General features: G+C 40.2%; 1 protein-coding gene across 12 annotated transcripts in view; it reads right to left on the reverse strand.

Annotated features, from left to right (window-relative positions):
- Positions 1-3024: 3024 nt before the first annotated feature.
- Positions 3025-21753, reverse strand: part of LRRC3B (leucine rich repeat containing 3B) — a 90390-nt gene continuing 71661 nt past the window's right edge. For 3 of the 12 annotated variants that reach the window (XM_034404040.3, XM_034404038.3, XM_060685790.2), the window contains exons 2-3: positions 5866-6018; positions 3025-4282 (exon numbers count right to left, since the gene is read on the reverse strand). In XM_034404040.3, the coding sequence (XP_034259931.1) occupies positions 3342-4118 (777 nt within the window). In that variant the 5' untranslated portion in view covers positions 4119-4282; positions 5866-6018 and the 3' untranslated portion in view covers positions 3025-3341. The other 9 variants (XM_087892534.1, XM_087892533.1, XM_034404043.3 and 6 more) reach the window with 9 other exon arrangements.

Below are 21753 nucleotides of genomic sequence, written 5' to 3' on the forward strand. Positions count from 1 at the left end.
TAACCTTTCCAAAACTGGTACGTAATAAAGCAACAGCCCAGTTTAGCTGCTTTGTAATGAAGATTACTACTTGTTCCTGACAGTAGGGGAGACAGCATATAATCAATACATAACATCATCCCTGTTCAATAAAATTGAAACTGTACTGATTTACAGACACTCTCAGGTTGCGTTGATACCAGAGTAAAAGGTCTGTAAATACAATTAAAAAAAGAAAAGTATCCAATTTATTAAAACTTACACGAATTATTTCCAAGGAAGGTATTTCCTTTAGAGATACATATTTTGTAATATTCATCAATCTACTTATTCTGGAATTCAATTCAATAGTTTAATTCAATATTCAATTCAATAGTAAATCAAAACACTGAAACATTGGTTGGATTATATATTCTAAATAAAGGTTGTCTGGAAGGAAAAATTAGTGATTGGTTCTCCAATTTCAGTATTTAAAATTTCTCAACTGAAATATGCTACAGAATATATGAGGAGCATATGAAGAAATTTAAGTGCTTCTGTATTGATTCAAGAAGTCATCCAGTATCTTTTCTTCTCTTAAAAAGCTTAGAAAATGTTGATACCCAATTGTCAAAAATCAATATTATAGTAATAAAACATTCCATAATTAATTAATTAACTAATTAACTAAAATCTCAACACTAACCAAATTAGGTCAGTGATTATATGAATTTGGTACTGATTTCGAAGGTATCTGAAGTGAAAGCAGATACCTTCGAAATCAGAATCAAATTCAGATAATCACTAACCTGATTAAGTTAGTGTTAGGATTTTAGTTCTCCAAATTCACAGCTATTTTAGGAGTATGTGAGACATAGCACAACATCAAATAAGGTTATTCTACGCATTTCAAGTTTGTGTGAAGAATTAATTGTATTGCATTGTATGACTGTACTTAATGGGCTGAGGCCCAATGGCAGGCCTGTATTCCATTACCTTCAGATGCCAGTTCACTTTGGGTATATTTCTTCGTATATAATGAAGAACAAGAGATTCGAAACAGTCTAACTAAATAAAGGTATTAAAATATTGAATCAATAAGGCCCAGTTCCAGAAATACTTGAGTTCTGAAAAACAAATAAACAAAAACTTGTAAAGAGAGATTACCAAGATAAGAGTACAGTGAGACACCGAAAATTGTAGAAATGGTGGCACAAAATCTAAAATTCAGAATGATCTGAATACTCTAGCAGAGTATTAGAAAAATGAACAGGTTTTCTTAAAAGTATATTTAAAGGAACAGAAGCAAAATGCGAACAGAAATATCCAAGTCCTGTTTTGACCATATCATCTCTAACAAGAAGACATATATTTTACCACTCATGAGCATATTGAACAGGAAGGAATGAAGCTCAAGACTGACGTAAGCAAGGTTAGGAAATTGCAATTTTTCACGAATGGTTTAAATATCTAGGGCTTTATGAACTACATGGTAAATTGCTAATGGTCTGACCAAACATTTATGAATTATCTCTAAAAAAATCCTTGAGACCTTGTGATATGCTAGATGACTGGAGAAAGTCGAAGTTCATATATTTGTTCAATAGATGGACTCAAGAAATTACAGACCAATCTAAAATTGATGTGTGGCTGGGAAGACCTAAAGATGGAAATAAAGACAGCAATCTGTAAGCACCTTGAAAACAATGAAGATACTATTTTCAGCATATATTTGTTAATAATAAATCTTGCTAGATTAAGTTTGTCATATTTTAATCAAGTTGCTTGATAGGTTAAAATGATAGAAAAAACAATTCTGACTGAACATTAGAAAAAGAAATTAACAATATTTTGTTAGGGGAAAATTTACTTTCAGAGCTAGTTTTCTCCTTGTCATTCAGTGAAGCTGGAGGATACACAGCTGTCTATTAAGACCCAGAAATGCTTTAATCTGGATTTCTGCACTGAACAGGAAGTTAGATAATAGTCTGATGGTCCCCATTAGCTCAACGGTTCTATATAAAAGGGGTTCTAATAGAAAACTTCTATATGGTTCACTTAGCAGGTTGCAGAAATGGTTTGCCACTACTTTTTTTTTTTTTTTAACTTCCTAGTATAGTCAGTAGCTCTGGGATTCCCCTAACCTAATACTGACAATAGCTGGAACAGATGGGCTTTCAATAACAGGGATCTTGATCTGTTACACAGGTTCTAATTATACAACAAGTACCTATGGATTTTAAGAAGCCCATTTTATTATTTGGTTAGGATCCAGCCCATTTCATCAAATCTTGACAAGATTTTCTATATCTATCTCACTTACAGATACACAGTAAAAATTGAAGATTGAGCCAAAGAACTGCGAACTATTTGCATATGCTCTTTCATATATATGAAAAATAATTTACATAATAATGGATGTGGATTTTCTAAAATTTAGAATGAAAGGAGAGGGAAGAAAAATTATACTTCAATCTCAATTCAAAATAGATTTGCAGATAAATTTTCCAATGCTCTCTTTTAAGATAAAACAAAAACTATTCTAACACTTAGTATACATCTATTCAAATGCAACACTTTATGTTCATTACAATAAACTTCTTCCCAATATTCACCAGATGTTTTAGAAATCAACTCCCCAAATCTGCAGCAGATAAAAAAGACTTGAAACTCAAAATCTCAGTACCAGATTACGGAAAACTGCGGTGTTGCATGGCAGCCAGAATAAAAATATATGAGTGCCAAAATCAATAGTAAGTGGATCATTTGAATTCAGCAGATTGGAACTAACCAAACATTAACTTGATAATATCTAAATGACAGTTGTATACTACGTATATTCTTGGAGCATACAATGGTACTATGTCATATAATAACATAAGCCCTCTCATAAATATATCAATACATATCAAGGTTTAGATATATCTTCAGAGAGCCAATTTTGGGAATTTTGAATTGGCCTGATTCAAAATCACTTTTTGATCAGTGTAAATCTGTGATCTGTCCACATAGCAATTGCCAAACAAGGCTTATAAGGCAGTCTTTGGGTCAATAAATTACTCTGCATTTACATGGTTCAAAGTTTAGCTTTTATTTGGTTTTAAATTAAAAAAATAAATTTCATTATTAAAGAGTGGAATGAGTCTAAACTAATGTTTACATTTTAGTTCACTTCATTTAGAATACCACCAGAGAAACAATAAAAGAGTACTGTTATTATCCCAAAACAGACATCTTTTTTTAAGAAAGGTTGACAGTGGCAGAATTCAGTTTAATTGGAAAAAGTCTTTAACACATTGACCACGAATGTTAGAAGGAAACAGCTGGTATCCGTGCTCTCCATACCTAATGGCTACCTCAGTCTGTCACAGGGTTTGGGCACATTATACAACAGTGCTAATGTCGTCTGCTTCATCTGGTTTTTTCTGCCTGCTTGGCAGAGATTTCAAGTACTCCAGGTGCCGGCGTGCATCCTCTTGATTTTGCCGCACATAGTAAACTACATAGGATATCACCATGGTGAACCAGCCAAACATGGTGACTAGCATGGCATAATCTGTTGTCTTTTTAGGAATATTACATAGGTCAGCATCAGCTGCATTGAGAAATGGCCTCCCAGCATGTTCATCTAAATCGGAGGTCTTACAGATGACACTGTTGGCTGTTTCATGGTTGGAAGCCATGCTTCTCAAGACTTGCTGAAGGGTGCAATCACAGTGCCAAGGGTTGTTTGCAATTCGAGCCCTAGCCTTCAAGTTGTTAAAAGCATTTTTGTGCACGCTTTTAATCCGGTTGTCTGACAAGTCTAGCATTTGCAAGGTTTCTGCCACCCCTTTGAAGGAGTGCTCATCTATGAATTCAATGATGTTTTTGGATAAGTTGAGGACTTTCAATTGGTGCAAGTCCTTGAAAATCTCATTTGGGATGGATGTAATCTGATTGGAGTCTAAATAGAGAAGGACAGTTTCAGGAGGAAGATCTCTGGGTATTTCTTTCAGGTTCGCATTGCTGCAGCTGACATTCAAACCCCCAGAATGAGAGCAAAGGCAACCTTTGGGGCACATACTGGCAGAATGAAAGCATAGTATCATGAGGACAAAGCTTTGTAGAAGCAGACACATGGAGAGGGAGCGAGTTAACCACAGGTCTACCAAATGCATGCTGGAATGTCAGCATAATCACCCAACCGCTTCTCATTTACCCAACAGTGTGGCAAAGTGTCTCAGGAACAAAACTGCAACCTCATTCTCACCAACAATGGAAGTCAAGAACAGGTTAGTATATAGACATCTTCATGGTTGGTTTGCTTTTTAAAAGGACATTCCTGGAAAAGGAAAACAAAAAAAACCTTTTAGAAGACTGTGAGGGGTATATTTTAAATGATGTCAATATAGTTTAAGGTACAAACCAAGGCAAAACTATTCAGAAATAATCTCCCATTAAGTTCAGTGGGTCTTGTCCCCAGATAAACATGTAGAGGATTGCAGTCAAATGAGAAATCTTGATGGCAAAGTCTAATTTATTAAATGTCCAATGGGTTCGCTGTTATAAATGACCTTAAGATGTTCTTTCACTCTAATATCACCATTTCCAAAGCAGACTATTTTTTTTTCCTTTTTTAAACACAGGTTTTCTAGAACAGCGGTAATAAAACTTAATTACTTTCTTCCATTTACAGTAGCAGACACATTAACGAGATTTACAGTGAGACTCATGCAGCAGTGACAAATTAAGCAAGCATTTTTGTGGTTAATAACCTTGCACTACAATGTTCCATATTGCTTTAAATCCAAATTAAACTATTTAAGAGAGGAAGTCCTTTTTTTTTTTTTTTTACAAGAATGTACTTATTTTTCAGACAAACCAAATACTGATAGATCTGAAGTCATGAATATGTTTTTGCATCAAGTTCACAGCCATACTGGTTAGGAAATTATGTGAGGTCTACTGGAGTTGCCAATCTAGGGAAGACTGAATGTTTTCATCTGCTTGTATGGTAAAGAATTTTGCTATAAAAGCTCTTAAAAATTATCAGTGCTTTATAAAATAAAATCTAATGACATAAAAAAAACCCTGTTTTTTTCAAGGAACTCAATCTATTGAAAGGGGAGAGGGTTGCAATAACTTGAACAGAACTTAAAGACAGATTGTGAAATGATGCAATACAGAATCTTTAATTTCTTTGTTATGAAGTACCTCCATCTTTTCAATCATATATATCACAAACACACATACTTTTACTAACAAGCTGAGAAGTTTGCATTTTTTCAAACTGTTTTTAAATATAAATGAAGTTCATTTTAACATGTAAGGAAAATAATACTAGGACTAGTAGTGAGTAAAATATCCACTCTTTTATTTTCAGATGTAATCTGGAGAAAACCATCTTAGCAGTTGGGCAAATGGGTAGATGACGTAAACATTTACTATTGATAATGAATAGGTTTTCCATTATTGATACATGGTTATCTTACTATTTTTGAAGACAAATGAGGAAAGATCACTTGGATACGAGAGTTGTTGGATGCAAGATGGGCAGCAAATAAATTTTATAAATAAATTAAGGCAGGAAGTATTCATCTCTTATGTTACCCAAGAACAGTGAGAAGTGTTTCCCAACAAATTTTATTTGTAAATGGAGCCAGCAGAGATGCTAAGAGAAAAATAATTCTGAACGCCTTTTAATATGAAAACTGCTCTCCAAATATGTTTTAGCATAGCTTTAATACTCACAAATGTGATAAATAAATAAAATATACAGCAATATAATCTTAGAATTTGAGTTAATTATTATCATATCAAGAGAATGCTATTTCTGACCTAGGATCTGAGCATTGAAAAAAGTGCAATTAACCTATCTATATCATTAAAAAAAACACAATATAGAGTAAAATAAGATCGAAGAACCTGTCAACTTATTGTAGTTCAGTTACTTTGATGAAGTGCCTTGGGGAGTGGAAGGAAGCTTCTTAAATTGCTCCTTTTTTCTGTCAAAGAGGTAGAAAGAAATCTTGCTGAGTGAATCACATGGTGCCATCTCATATCTTATGGTCAGGAGATCTTAAAGAAAAGAGAAACAAAATGATCGTTTTATAAGGTTGTGCAAAATTGAACAGTAGAATAGTTCTAGGTGTTTAAATTGGAAAAATCTTATGATCCACAGGAAATAAGTAAACACATGTATTTTGATGACTGGAACATACAGTTCCAGGGTTGTTTCGATAGCAGTATTGAAGAAAAGGGAACTGCCAGTTATATTTCTAAGAGAAATATAAAGTTTGATGCTGTAATTACTGTTGAGAACAAGAAATTAAAAGGTAGAGTACATGCTTAAAGAGCTAAAGATGAGTTTTATATAATTTTGATATAGGTAAGGGGATGGAAAGGAACAGAGAGCTGGTAAGCATATGGGGATTTGGGCTGCATAAATCCAGATGACAATTAGAGTACACCAAAGAATTAGCATTTTCTGTATCTCTTTTCTGTCTTTTCAGGGTGAATTATATTTTCTCAGTCAAATTACTTTATTTTTAAATTTCAATTTCAAATCTTTATTGTCAGTGCACAACACATGTACAATGAGCTTCCTCAGTGCACTGCCCCAACACAATACAACTCACAGTGAAGACAGAAAATCCCTAACCCAATAAATCATATTAACGAAACACCCAGTCCTATTTACAGACACATCTCTAAAGGAAATTCTTGTGAATCACACCTATCAATGAAATTTTACAAAAACAAAACCATAATTTCTCCCTGCCCTTGCATTAAAATTATTTCTTATTTCTCATTCTTATACCCCACTTCTGCCATATGATATACATTTAAAGAAACATAAAATTATTTTAAAAATATTAAACTTAACCTCACTAAGAAGTTTTCAGATTTTCTATTTGTAAAGGCTGTGAGCCTGTTAGCTTTCTGTAAGACTCTGAAAACTGGTCTGTTTCTTTAGACTTTTATACCAGAGTTTTAGGAGCTCTGTAGGTGATGTGCTTCATGGATTTATGTAGTCACTAGCGTGAGATGGCGACTATAAAACTTACATCAAACAATCAGCATTAGCATTTAGGGATTATGTACAAAATTAAATCTTGATAAAATTCAATGGAAATATCTTTGCTGTATTTCTCCAAAACTAAGATATGTCTGGATAATAAGCCCAATTGGGCTTTTGAGCGCATGCACTAAAATAAGCCTCCCAAAAAATAAGCCCTCCCAAAATACTTAGATGCATGCGCAAGGGGGAAAGGGAGGGGGAACATCAGAGCTGCTGCTGCTGTCCGAGATCAGCAGGTCAGATTTGGTGAGCCGGACGCACTGCTGCCACTTGGGAGAAGAAGAGATAGAGGAGGCGCTGCGAGAGCACCCATTTCTCACGTTCATCTCCCCGAATCTGGCTTGCTGATCTTGACCGGTGAGGGGGAGTGGCAGGTGGGGAGGGGAGGGGTGGGGTGGCAGAGAAGCAAAAATTCTGCCACTCACCCAAACCCCAGATCTCCTGTTTGCCCTGCAGGCTCTTCAAGAGGAAGGCGATCGAACCAGTCTGTGGCTTTTGCAATCCAAGCCAGCACTTCTTCTCCTGCTCCCTTTCTCTCCCCCCCGCACAAGCAGTGTGTAACTTGAGAACTTGGATTCTCTATTTTCAACTCTTCCCGGTCGTCCTTTTGTTCTCCGCTTTGGCTCCAGGAGCTGCAACCAACCCATCCCACGCCAGGGAGGCCTCGGGAGAACTTTGGCAAGGCTGGCTGGGCAACTCTTGGGTGGAGACCCCCACCCCGGACCCCTTGGCTGCTTTGAGAGGGGCTGTGCAAGCCCAACCCAGCCCAGTACAGCCAGCCTCCTTGGTTGGCAGTCAGGAAAGTGGGGTGGGGGGAGAGAAGGTCCAAGAAGACCCCCGGACTGCTCCGCCACGCTTGTCCTATTCCCTCACCTCCTTTTACACACAAAGCCAATTGCACGGAGCTTGCTTGCATACAGGGGGTCAAAAGAAAATAAGACCCTCTTATTTTCAGGGAAACACTGTATTAATAACTCAGTTATACAATATAGAAAGAAATCAGTGGGATAAGGCACAAAGTCCAAATACAAAAGAAAGAATTAGATGTTTTCCTCTACAGAATTCCTGCAGAGTTTAGTTTTACATTTCTGAATTCCAATTTTGTAAATTTATTTTGACATACAAACAAGAAGTTGCAATTTAAGAAAAGTGTACAATCTGAAAACTGTTTAATTATTCCCTTTTATTGTTTTGTTTTTCTTATTGTTGGGAGGGGGTGATTGCAATTTAGATAATTAAGGTATTTTTGTTTTAATCATGATTTATGAAAATGGTTGCCATAGTGATTAAAGTACTGATAAGCAAATATGGATCTAGTCCATGCTCAGACATGGAAATTCCCTGGGTGACTAGGCCAATCTATCTTTCAGCACAACCTACCTCATAGGGCTGTTGTTTAGGAAAATTGGGAGGAGGAAACAACAACATGTTGCCCTGAGCTGCTAGGAGTGATATGGTATAAATCAAATAAATGAAATGTCAGTGACATTGAATTTGTAAATTATTACAGCCAGATTCATATATATCATTAAACCAAAACCAGACAAATCATATCATAGCTTATTAAGATACAGAAACCCAATCTCTGTGGATTTTGCCTGGTATTTCACTAGAGACATGAGAAAGAGTCTCAATGGATAAATTTATATTTAATTTATGAATATGCAGACCCTCAATTTATTATAACTTTGCTTTAACTGGCTTTGAAACAAATAGATCATAACTATTCCCTTACTATATGTTCTGCATAGATGTAACATTCTGCTTTCTGTTTTATGCCTGCGCAAAGTGAATAAAATATGGGTGCATAAAATCTCATTCAGTCTCCATGTTCATTCGACTTAATCCTTTCTTCCCTGTTACATAATGGCTGCAGTAATCAATTAAATCAAGGTTTTATGTATTTATGTATTTCTATAATGCATATATATACATATTATAATTGTATAATACACAAGTTATATGAGTTATACTGACTTGCTTTTTGGCAGCTTGGCCTGTAGATCTCTCTCCGTGTGTGTGCATGATAAACATCCAGCATTACTTCTCCCATACCCCCCAAATTAATCAAGTACAGTAATAATTATTTTTGTACACCTATTACGTCCTTGTTGAATGTATATTTGGAATTATGAAATAATAAGAATATTTGAAGCAGATTTAAATATTTCATTCTTTTTATGAGGCATCAAGAATCTAAATAATACATAACCAACAGAGCAGATTATGCTTTTAAAAGAAATAGAATCCAGGAAGATAAAATGATATAAAATGAAATAAAAACAAGGAACACTTACCAGATATATTTTCCATAATTAAATAATTGAAAAAAGTATAGGTGGTTATATTTCAAGCACAATATTAAATGCTTTCAAAATGTAGGTATGTACATTATGTAATGTATGTATGTATGCATAAATAAATAAATAAACCAGAGGAGCTCAAATAGCAGCAAGTCTATTTGGAGGAGAAAAATAAATAAATAAATAAATAAATACAGAAAATATAATTAGGCAGAGGACTTCACACACTCCATTTACATTAATGGGAAAAAAGTAATTGTGAAAAATTTGTTTATATTCTATAACAGATAGTCCTTGCTTACAACAGTTCACTTAGTGACTGTTTAAAGTTACAATGTCACTGAAAAATTAACTTATCACCATTTTTCACACTTAAGACCATTGCAGCATGCCCATGGTCGCGTGAATAAAATGTGGATGGTTGGCAACTGGTTCATATTTATGACAATTGCAGTGTCCCCAGGTCATGTGATCACCTTTTGCGACCTTCTGAGAAGCAAAGTCAATGTTGAAGCCAAATTCACTTAACAACCATGTTCCTAACTTAATAACTGCCATGATTCACTTAACAGATACAGCAATAAAGGTTGTAAAATGAGGCAGAATTAAATTAACAAATGCCTCACTTAGCAACATAAATTTTGGGCTCAATTGTAGTTGTAAATCAAGGACTACCTATATACAATTTCTATAATCTGACTGCTCTTGTGATGAGCTGAATTTTAATTTTCAAGGTACCAAACTAGTAATTTTATTTATTTATTTATTATATTTCTATACCACCTTTCTCCCGTAGGACTCAAGGCGGTGTACAGTCAAGAAAAATATAGACACACAAACATCATAAAATTGCTAATTAAATTAAATTAAATTAAATTAATCTGCTAGCTGGAAGCATGGGGATCAAGACATGTGGAAGAGTTCAGGCGAGGAAAGTTGCAGTAATATAAAATAGCAAATAATTCAAGAATACAAAACAGGAATACTTCTACTTAATAAATGAATCTCTAAAAAATGTAAGTTAGTTATAATTACCCTGGTGGCTTACATCCAGTTAAGGGCATTTTTGGCATGAGATGGGGAAATTGTAACAGTCATTTTGAGCTTTTATCCCTCCTGTGTGGACAAATCTGAATCCCCTACAGAAAGCAAACTGTAAAATTTCAGAAGTAAAATAAATTTTCAGAAAAGAGAACCATAAAAACTAGTTTGCAGATCTCAATTACACTAATAGAAGCAAATACTCAAGGTGGGCTTTGCTGAGGTAAAAATGTTAAAATAGTGATTTCAGTAGAATGAAGGCTCACAATCTAGTCATTTAATTTTTAAATATACATTCCATCTCAGGGATATTCTTCACATTTTGAAAAGAATGTTGATATATGAGAGAAAGAGAGGGGGGGAGGGAGGGAGGGAGAGAGATGATAGATGATAGATAATAGGATCAACTTCCAAATTGATAGAGGGGCCATACCAGATCTAGATCAAGAAGAGAGTAGGGCCTCTGTGAATTGTGTGATGAAATTTCCAGAAATCTGATGTAAATCTCTGTTGAACTACATGAACTTTCAAGCCTTACTATGGATGAGAAACTGCCGAGTTTAATATAACAGGAGATCTAATGGAAGAAATGAATGTTCTGATTTCTGCTCGGAAATTGGCATGAGAATAGAACAGCTGAGATCCCACAACCCCCAAACCAGCCATAATGACAGAAGTCTGGCAACAGTGCAACTGACATGAACTGAATACACCATCCTAGCCACCAATTCCGAAAAAGGATGTTATTCTATTATCTAACTTTCGGAAGTATTATACAACTTCACCTGATGAGTTGCTAATTTGAGTTTAGGAGAGATTGTTAGGGTTGCCAGGTCTGCTTCCAAAAAATAGCAGACAAGCGGGGGGGGGGGGGGGAGGGTGTTAAGTAGTAAAAAAATAAAAAAAATTTTTTACAATTAAATTATATATTTTCCTACAAACATTTTAACACGTATTAAAATAATCACTTCAAAACTTTACTTAAAATTCAAAACATCAAATATATTATAATAATATGTAAAATATTAAATTACATTTTACTTTGCTGTCATGTGTATTTATTTGACTGCACAGCTTTGATCAATTCTTTGTGTTTAAGGAATAATTCTTTAATTTCAGTACGACGTTGAGAAATATTAAAAAATATACAAAGTTCACTTCAAGTTCACTTACGTTCATCAGTCCACAAATTTCCCACGACGCTGAAAATTCGTTCAACGTTTGCATTTGATATCGGAATTGATGCACAATACTGGAACAGTTTCAGTAAACTTGGAGCTGGCTCTTTCTTGAAAAAGTACGTCCACTTATCAAGGGATGAATCGCCCTGCAGATGAACATAAACTTCTTCTAAGGCAGAAATTTCATCGAAGAGAGTGTTGGGTGGAAGTTCTTCTCGCCATGGTGATAACCACCAGATGTTCGTCATTTCTTCTAAAGTTGGAGGATTATTGCGATCAATTAGATTGAAACAATTTAACGTCTCATATACTGAATTGGTGAAATTATACCACTTTTCAAGGTACGCAATGGCTCTTTGATACACGTTGATGGCTTCTTTCTTGAACTTTTGCACAGCATTCTCAGGCAAATGTTTTTTATGTAAGGCAAATAAAAACTTTCATTCCAAAAAACTGCTCATCATGTTTTTTTTTGCAAAGAATCATGCAGCTTACACATGATAATGTGAAGATCACATGGAAGAATTTTCTTGCTTTCCAGCTTCAGTAGGGTGTCTTGCATTATTGACATGAAGTGCGTGAAATATAAATACAATTCTGAAATTGTTGGTTCATCATCTTTTGCGAGTTCATTTTCCTGATCCGAAATAAGGTTCCAGATAACCTTATGGCACTCATCAGATCCAAGAGAAATAAAATACGATTTTAGAGGTATCCAGTTTAAAAGAAGTCTTTCGACCGCTTTAAACAAACTTAACCAACATGTTGGAACATGGCGCAAAACTTCATTGAATTCTGACTCGCAAAACTCAAAAAATGATTTCAACTCTTCTCATTTCTTCGCAGAATTCGAAAATTCGGCAAAAACCTTCAGCACTATCATTTCATCATAAAGCTTTTGAATAAAAAAAATGTCCACTATTTTGTGAAAAAAAATAGTGAACATAATGTGAAAAAAGTGGACTGTCCGCTCAAATAGTGGACACCTGGCAACCCTAGAGATTCCCTAGAGATCCTTCCAATGGCTACAACATGAGAAAAATAAGCTTTGTGACAAAAAGAAGTGCACTGAAACTTGGCTTTGCAAGAAGATGACATCACATTACTGTTGTGCACACCTAGAGCCAAATTATCATTGTGGCAGATGGTCTATGCCGGAAGCTATATTAAACATTATTGCAGTTTATGAATATAAACAGGACATACATGCTGTGCAATTTTTCCTACATGTTTGCTGTTATAAGTACTAACTTATTGTTTTACAACAAGATCCCTAAACTTCTGAAAAACTGATCAGTTAAAAGGAAGTCAGTTTAGTATCAATTTAAAGGTAAGCATAACACACACACACACACACACACACACACACACACACACAGAGTTTATATATCTGTATCTAACTTCCTTCTCCCCCCTCCTCTCTCTGTTTATATGAGCCAACTGAGAATCTCTAGTAAGTATTCTACAAACATAATTGTTATCATCTTCCAATAGGAGGTAGGATTAGGATTCAGGGAGGCAAAGCAGAAATTTGTTTGCACCTTGGTTGATAATCCTCATAGAAACAAACTCAATAATGAGAAATTTCTTTATTAGGCCTAGGACGCAGGTATGTGTCTGAAAAGTAATGCCTGGGAATAGTAAGATAAAGTAAGGTCTGTAAGGGGCATGCATAAGTGCATTAGCGTGCCTACCGTCCCTGTCCTAAAGTTCCTTTTTTACTCTTACTCTTTTCATGTATTCAAATTATGTTTATACTTTTACCTGTTATCTTATATATGCTTGACAAACAAACAAACAAACAAACAAACAAATAAATGGTAAACTACACAGGGAAAGAATTTGGCAGTCTTGTCACTAATTTTTAGTTTCTTTTCAGTGCTGTTTTCGTTGAGGTGAAAAGCACTATTTTAACTCATTCAACTTTTGTCTCTCTAACTGTTCATTTGGAGCTTCAAGACTGACTTTCAGTCTCTTGTAATTTAATGTAACCAGCCCACCTCTCTCATTTTTCATTTATTCCCTTATTAAATCTCATTTTCAATTATCACTCAAATGTTCAGCACATTATTACTGTCACACACTCCAAATCCACCTTGACTTGGTAAGCCAGTGTAAAAATAGGAAACCAATGCCATTCATTTAAAAGCTTATTTGTTAGAAAAGAGTGGAGATCTTCTCCCTCATGCCAATTCATATAAGGAGTGTACTCTGTTCAAAACTATCTACCCAGAAAGAATCAGGTATTCCAGAACTCAGGATCAAAGAGGTGTAAAAGAAGAGATTTCAGAGAAAATGGGCGTTGGTCTTACCTGATACGCCTCTTCTCTGACTGGCGCCCACGGCAGTCATGCCTGGTACTGACACGGCTGATATCCAATAGGACCGAGTCCACTGGAACTTTCAGCACCGCCCCTTCCTGCTGTATTCCAGTTTTGAGGCGAGGCTGTCCAGCAGACTGGAGTGTCTGTAAAACAAAGCAGAGAATAAAAGACTTCCCACCCACCGAACCCAGGGACGGCCGGAATGGATGGGGCTGACTGCCGTGGGTGCCAGTCAGAGAAGAGGCATATCAGGTAAGACCAACGTCCATTCTCCTACACGGCGCCCACGGCAGTCATGCCTGGGACATACCAAAGCATGATGTCTCCTAGGGAGGGAGAGGCCGGACCTGCTGCAGAACTCTCCTGCCAAAGGCCGCGTCCGCCGACGCGTAGACATCCAGACGGTAGTGCCAGATGAAAGGAGTAACCGAAGACCACGTAGCAGCCCAGCAGATCTCATCCAGAGGCGCTTGAGTGGACCAGGCAACGGAGGTGGAGGTGCTTCTGGTTGAGTGCACCGTGATATTGGCAGGCACCTGCAGGGACTGCGCTACATAGGCCAGTGCAATGGTAGCTCTGAGCCACCGTCCGATAGTAACTGAGGAGACTGGAAGGCTTCGAATAACATAGTCAAAGGCTGGAAGGATAGAAAAAGAGCTTCTAACCTTCGGAAAGAAGCAGTACGGGCGACATAAATCTTGAGGGCCCGGCGAACGTCCAGCTTGTGCCAAATGAACTGGCAACGGCAGGGAGAAGGGCAAAAGTTCGGAAGCGTGAGCTCCTGTGATCTGTGGAAGATGGTGTTAATCTTTGGGACGAACGCCGGGTCTAGACGAAGAACCACCCTGTCCGTGTGAAAGATGCAGAGGTCGGACCGCACGGACAGGGCAGCCAGCTCAGAAATGCGCCGAGCAGAGGTCACAGCAATGAGGAACGAAACCTTAAACGATAAAAACTTGAGACCAACTTCTCATAAGGGTTCGAATGGGGGACCCATCAAGGCAGATAAGACCTTGTTTAGGTCCCACGACGGGAAACGGTGAACCGTGGGAGGACGGAGATTGGTGGCGCCCCTCAAAAAGGATCTGATGAGTGGATCATTGGTGATGGGCGTGGCTGATGAACAGGAAAGAATTGACAATAAAGCGGCTACCTGTCGCCTGAGCGTATTAGGGGCAAGGCCCGCAGCAAACCCCTGTTGAAGGAAACCTAGAAGATGAGGCACCGAAATGTCGGTAGGTGAAACGCCTTTTCCATGACACCAAGAGGAAAACACACGCCAAGTGGAGCCATAGATCCAGAGCATAGATGGACGGCGAGCATCCTGGATGATGGGGATCGCGTCCGGAGGAACTTGAGCTCTGGTTAAGAGGAGCCGCTCAGCCGCCATGCGGTCAGTTGGTAGGACTGAGGATCTGGGTGGAGGAGCGGACCCTGATGGAGGGAGATCCTGTCGTCGGGGATCCTCCAGTGGGGAGCAACCGACAGGGCCATGAGGTCGGCAAACCACGGATGGCGAGGCCAGTGTGGTGCCAGGAGAAGAATCTCCGCCCACTCCGCCACCAATTTCCTTACGACCCTGGAGACAGAGGGGGGCAGAGGGGGAAAGGCGTAGAGGAGCGGTTCGTGAGGCCAGGGACTCCGAAGAGCATCCACCGCTTCCGCTCCCGGAGAAGGGAATCGAGAGAAGAAGCGGGGTAGTTGCCGATTGCCGGGTGTTGCGAACAGGTCCACAGTCGGACGGCCGTACTGAGAGCATAGTTCCTCGAACAGGAGGGGTTGGAGACTCCATTCGGCCGGATCGATGAGGGAGCAGCTGAGGGGGTTCGCTTGGGAATTCGCCGATCCCGAGATGTGCTCGGCATGGAGAGAAGACAGATGGACTTCTGCCCAGAGACCCAACTGGAGAGCCTCTCGCATCAGGGACCGGGAGCGAGTCCCCCCCCTGGCGGTTGACATGAGCCTTGGCCGAGACATTGTCCGTGAGGACGAGGACGTCCCGACCAAGAACATGAGGCTTGAAACTGAGAAGGGCCAGGTAAATGGCTCTCAATTCCAGGATGTTGATGTTCAGGGTTCGTTCCGCCTGGGACCAGAGACCTTGTGCTACATGCGATTCCAGGTGTGCTCCCCAGCCCGAGAGGCTGGCATCTGTGGTGAGAACAATCCAGCACTGGTCCCCGAACGAAGAGCCCTGGGAAATGGCTGACGATGTCCACCAGCTCAGAGAGTCTCAAACTGCTGGAGGAAGAACAATTTTGGATGCCGAGGTGCTGGTCCAACGCCGTTGGTAAGGGAGTAACAGCCACTGCAGCTCCCTGCTGTGGAGGCGAGACCATGGCACGATGCCATAAGCAGAAACCATTTTCCTAGAAGGCTAGAGAGATCTAATAGAGAGGCAGAGCCCCGCCTACGAATTTTGGAGGCCAGGTCAGAGAGACTCGTCTGATGCTCCTGTGACAGGGAAACTTGGAGGGCAGAAGAATTAATGACGGCCCCCAGGTGCTGGAGGCACGTTGTAGGAGACAGATGGCTTTTGTCCCAGTTAATAGAGAAGCCATGCCGTCGCAAAATGGACACCACCAAGTCTAGATCCCCATGGGCCTGGTCCAGGGATCGAGACAGGATGAGAATATCATCTAAATAAAAAAGTGTCCGAATAGGGATAGAACTAATGTGGGCGATAAGGGCCGCCATGACTTTAGTGAATACCCTAGGGGCAGAAGAAAGACCAAAGGGCAGAGCCGCATATTGGAAATGTTGGCCGTTGTAGGAAAACCTTTGAAATTTGCAGTGGGGAGGGAAAATGGGAATGTGGAGATAGGCCTCCGTTAAGTCAATGGAAGACATAAAGTCCCCCTTCCTAATGCAGAGCAGAATGGTTTGGAGCGACTGCATTTTAAAACGGCGATATTTGATATGCCGATTTAGAGACTTCAAGTCAAGGATAGCCCTCCAACCAATCGAGGTTTTGGGGACCAGGAATAACCGAGAATAGAACCCCCTGCTGCGCTCCAGAGAGGGGACAGGCTGAATAGCCCTAATGGCCAGGAGATGCTGAATAGCCTGGTTGACTCTAGCCCTTTTTATAGGGTCAAGAGAGACTGAGCAACGGAGATAATGGTTAGGAGGGCAGGATTGAAATTCAAGTCTAAGGCCAAATCGTATTGTATCTCTTACCCAAAAATCAGAGACAGATAAGTCCCACTGGTTACAAAAATGGGACAAGTGGCCCCCAATCAAGGAATCAGACAGATCCTTAGCGGGACCGTCTAAAGGGGTGACCCCTCCCCCCACGAAATGAGGATTTTGGTGGAAAACGGGGTCCCTGTCTGACCTGGTTTCCAAATTGCTGGGAAGCTCTGGAAGGAAAGGATCGGGGAGAGCGGTGCTGAGAGAAGTTGGAATCGGAGCCCCGAAAGGATGAAGCATGAAAGGAGCCTTGAGAATGGAATTCAGAACGCCGGGCTATGGAAGGAAGGATCTTCCGGTGGTCCTTAGTCTCGATCAACAGTGGATCCAGCGGAGCTCCGAATAACCTGTCAGCCGAATAAGGAGAAGAGGCCAGATGCCACTTGTTTCTAGCGTCAGCTTGCCAATTCCGGAGCCAAAGGAGCCGTCGCGACGTTATAGAGGTACCAATGGCCTTGGCGGAAAATCGAGAGGCAGTGAGGGTGGCATCAGTGGAGAATTCTGTTGCTGCAAGGATCTTATTAATGTCCTGATGAGAACGATGGTCTGAAGCAGGAATGCGATCTTGTAGCTGGCGCAACCACAAAATGGATGCGCGATTGAAGAAAGATGCCACCGAGGAAGCCTGGATAGACCAAGCGGAGGCTTGGTGGCCCTTGATAAGGGTCCGTTCGGCCTTCTTTTCTTCAGGTCGCAAATAATCCTCAGGAGGCCCCGTTGGGGGAGCAGAGGTGGACAAGGCTATGATGGGTGAGTCCACGGTTGGTACCTGCAAAAGGTTGGAAAATTCCGGAGCCAAATTGTAAAACTTCCTATCCAAGTTGTTGGGGATAGGGCCTGTGCTGGGAGAAGACCATTGGCATTTTAAGACCTCCGAAAATAACTTTGGAGCCGGGATAATATGTGAGTGCACCTTGGGCTCCTGGAACAGAGCAGAAGAAGGGTCAGCCTGTTCAGGGAGATTGGTCGAGGAAGAACTCTCGAGCCCTAGGCGGATAGTCGTCTTAGCCTTGTAAACTAAAGAGCGAAACATATGTGGTTTGAAGAGACCCACAAATGCTGGCTGATCAGGCTCAAGGCCCTCGTCCTCAGAAAGGTCTTGCTCAGGTAACTCCCCCTCCTCTGAAAGCGAGTCTTGAGTCGCGGAGTCACGGTCAAAGGCATCAACAGCGGATTCCTCGTGAGGGGAACGATGACGGGAGTATGTGGCCACTTGCCTGTTATCAGAAGAAGCAACAACTGGCTGAAATTGTTGAATGCCTTGGGCAATTCCCTGGTCGATAGCCTCTGAGATGAGGTCAGCCAGGGATCCCTGCATATCCAGGGGCAACTGAGCCGCCTGAAGAGGGTGGCTGGCGTCGGAAACTGAAGAAGAAGGAGGAGGCCCCTGAGTAGCCTGAGTGGAGGAGGGGCCCCTCTGGTCCTGAACCTGAGGCTCCTCTAGAGGGGATGGGAACACCGATGCCACTTCTGCAGCATAGGAGGAGTCTCCTTGGACAGATCTGTCCGGGGACAAGGCGCGAGGAGAGCAGGCTGGAGCAGAGGAAGGATGAACGGGCTCCTTGCTGCTTGAGAGCTGGCTCTTTCAAAGGCCTTCTCCATGGCCTTGTGACGCCTGTCTTCATCTCTAGAAAGAGCAGAGCTTTTGGGGCGAGCGGAGCGATCTGAGGACGTAGCCCTGACCCTAGACTTATGGCCAGTTGAAGGGCCTTCACCAGGGTCATCATGATGATGTTTCCCCTTGGCCTTGGAGCGGACCGAAGCTTCAGCCATCTTGAGATAGATAGAGGCCTTAAAATGGCGCCCAAATGCCTCAGGGCCTAGAATTCGCTTGCCCCGTTCCTCGCTAGCCTTACGGCTTCGGTGCGAGGGTTTAAATTCGGCGCGGAATCTCTGTAAGCGCCGATCAGCTGGGAAGCGGAGAGCCGGGCTTTGTAAATGCCGCCGATATCCAAAGCGGCAATGCAGCTGCCCAGTCACTTAGCGTCAGAACTGGCGCGAAGGGGCAAGGAAAATGGCACGAATTGGACAAGCGCCAAAACGAAGCAACCGCTCACCACGTCCCTCAGAAATTTGCTGGCTCCAAGGAGGATGCGAAAACGGCACCGAAATAGCCTTGCGCCGGTCAGCTGTGAGGCGGAGCATCGGGGGCGCTGCGATCCGCCACTTTAAGAGGCGAGAAGGACTGCAACGCGGTGGAGCAAGATATACGAGCTCGTGCGCGTGTGAAGGATAAGGAAGCTGCCAGCCGGCAGTCCTAGCCGCTCAGGAGTCAGAGCAATCGAAGGCAGGTCTTTTCTTTTTCTTTTTTTCTTTTTTTACAGAGGAGAATTCACTGAAAAGCTATGGAGGAAATTACAGACACGACTGTCCAAGAACAGACCGAGTCGAAAAACTGGAATACAGCAGGAAGGGGCGGTGCTGAAAGTTCCAGTGGACTCGGTCCTATTGGATATCAGCCATGTCAGTACCAGGCATGACTGCCGTGGGCGCCCTGTAGGAGAATCTGCAGACTTGTGTTTGGGGCACCCATGCTGTATAGTACAATAAAGGCAAAATAAACTGCTGATACCTTGGACAAACAGAAATGACTCTTTTGTCTCTTTTCAGCATTAATAACACATTTAGTTTTCCATATATGAAATCATGGCTACTGCATCGAGCACAGCTATTTATTTCAAGATGTAATTTAAGAAGCACATAATTACTGCAAAGTTCCATTCATCATTTCAACAATAAAAGTAAATTACACAGTGTAGAGAATTAAGAGATCTGTTTTGCAACTTGGTTTATTATATAAGGAACTATGGAACTGACTGGAAAATACATGCTGCCATGCAGCCTCCTCAATATGGCTCTGTTTGGCTATTTTACATCTTATCTGTAATTCCCTCAGCTAGCGCCAATTGTGCTGGCTGGTTATCAGATCCAACATGTGTGAAAAACTTCTGGCTGGAAACTATAAGATATAATACAAATAAAATCACGAAAATAAATAGCTATAATAGGTTGGCACTTGGCAGGCATTTTGCACACTGAGCATAATTTTCAAGAACTATCTCCTGTGCCTGAAGAGAAAAGTTTTCGATCAGTATGAGCTACCTGTTCTATTATATGTTGGTGAAACATGGACATTAACCTCACAATCAATACAAAAGCTACGAGTGGCACTAAGAGCCATGGAAGACACATGTTCTGCATTACCAGACAAGATAGAAAAACCTCATATGGATTAGAGAGCAAATGAAAATATACAATATCATGAAGAGAGTAAAAGAACTGAAATGGAAATAGGCTGGTCACATAGCAAGAAGAGCTGATGTCAGGTGGACCAAAACAGACATACAATGGATCCCACTTGATAAAAAGCATCCACGAAAGAGATGGATCGATGGCATCAGCAAGTATTGTGGTCCCAGTTGACAAAAGAAAGCTCAGGACCAAACGTGCGGAAGAGACCTTCATCCTGCAATGGATAGACAATAGCTAAAATGATGATAATGATGATGAATAAAATGCTAAAAATTGACATATTATAATCATAGTTAACATATGCAATTTCCCAGTATATTCAGAAAAGTAGTGACTCAACTACATAATGAAACTGATAACGGGGAAAAGAAAGTTGCATTATGACTTCATAGCAGCAGTTCTATATATTGGGCAGGATTGTGGCTTTTTTAATTTACTGGTTCAATTACTGAAAAAAAATGAGATATCAGGCTGAAATATCAAAGTAAATGTTTTTCATTTGTGTACAACCCATTGGGAAAGAAATATACGCTTCAAGATGTCTTTAGTTTACTATACATTCAAATTAAGAAATTATAGTCTTTGGAAAAATCAGAGTTGCAAAAGAGGGTTTGGTTTCAAGACTGTCAGAGTTCCCTGTTTTCACAAAACATGATTCTTGTAGTTAAGAGGAAGATTTGTTTTTCCATGCTTTGGCTGGAACTTCCCCAATCTACCATACTGAGGCAAAGAAACCATGCTTATTGTAACAGTCACTAGATACTTGCTTTATAAGAATAGGGATGCCTAAAAACGGAAAAGCAAAGTTTTTACTGATGTTGAGGCCTATAAGGTGAGAAATCTTAGGAATCTGATTTGCCGGTTATTATTTGTACAATTTTGCAAAGTGGGCCTTTCAGGTATGTGCTAGAGCTGGGAAGTCCTTTACTAAAGAGTTGGAATGTTGAAAATAATAAGGCTGATTGAGATGGAACTTTTCTCTAGGTGGTCTAGGCTTCTATTTTTTGTTTAAATGGGATTGCAGGGGGCTTTATCTGTCTTTGGATCAGAAAGGTTTGACTAAAAAGCAGGAAGCAGAAGGGTGCAGCTTCCATTTTATTTGTACATTTATTTTCTCTACCACACTTAGGTATGAGAATGAGGCACAATCAGTGCTTGATTTTCTGTCTCTCCAAACTGAGGAATTTGTTTTTTATTTATTTAAACAATTTTCATGGCCGTCCACTCATTCTTAGTGACTGGATTGCTTACAAAATGTGAACTGGAAAGGATAAATGACCCAGAGAGGCAGCTGGATTATGCATGAACAATTGTAAAGTGATATTGTAAGAGAGTATTTCTCAATCTCAGAAACTTTAAGATGTGTGGTTGTGGAAGTCCAATTTTAAAGCTGCCAAGACTGTGAAACATTATTGTAAGAGGTGACACAAAAAACATGG

Source organism: Pantherophis guttatus, chromosome 4 (genome assembly GCF_059756535.1).
Source record: "Pantherophis guttatus breed Tessera chromosome 4, ASM5975653v1, whole genome shotgun sequence".
NCBI classification, from domain to species: domain Eukaryota; kingdom Metazoa; phylum Chordata; class Lepidosauria; order Squamata; family Colubridae; genus Pantherophis; species Pantherophis guttatus.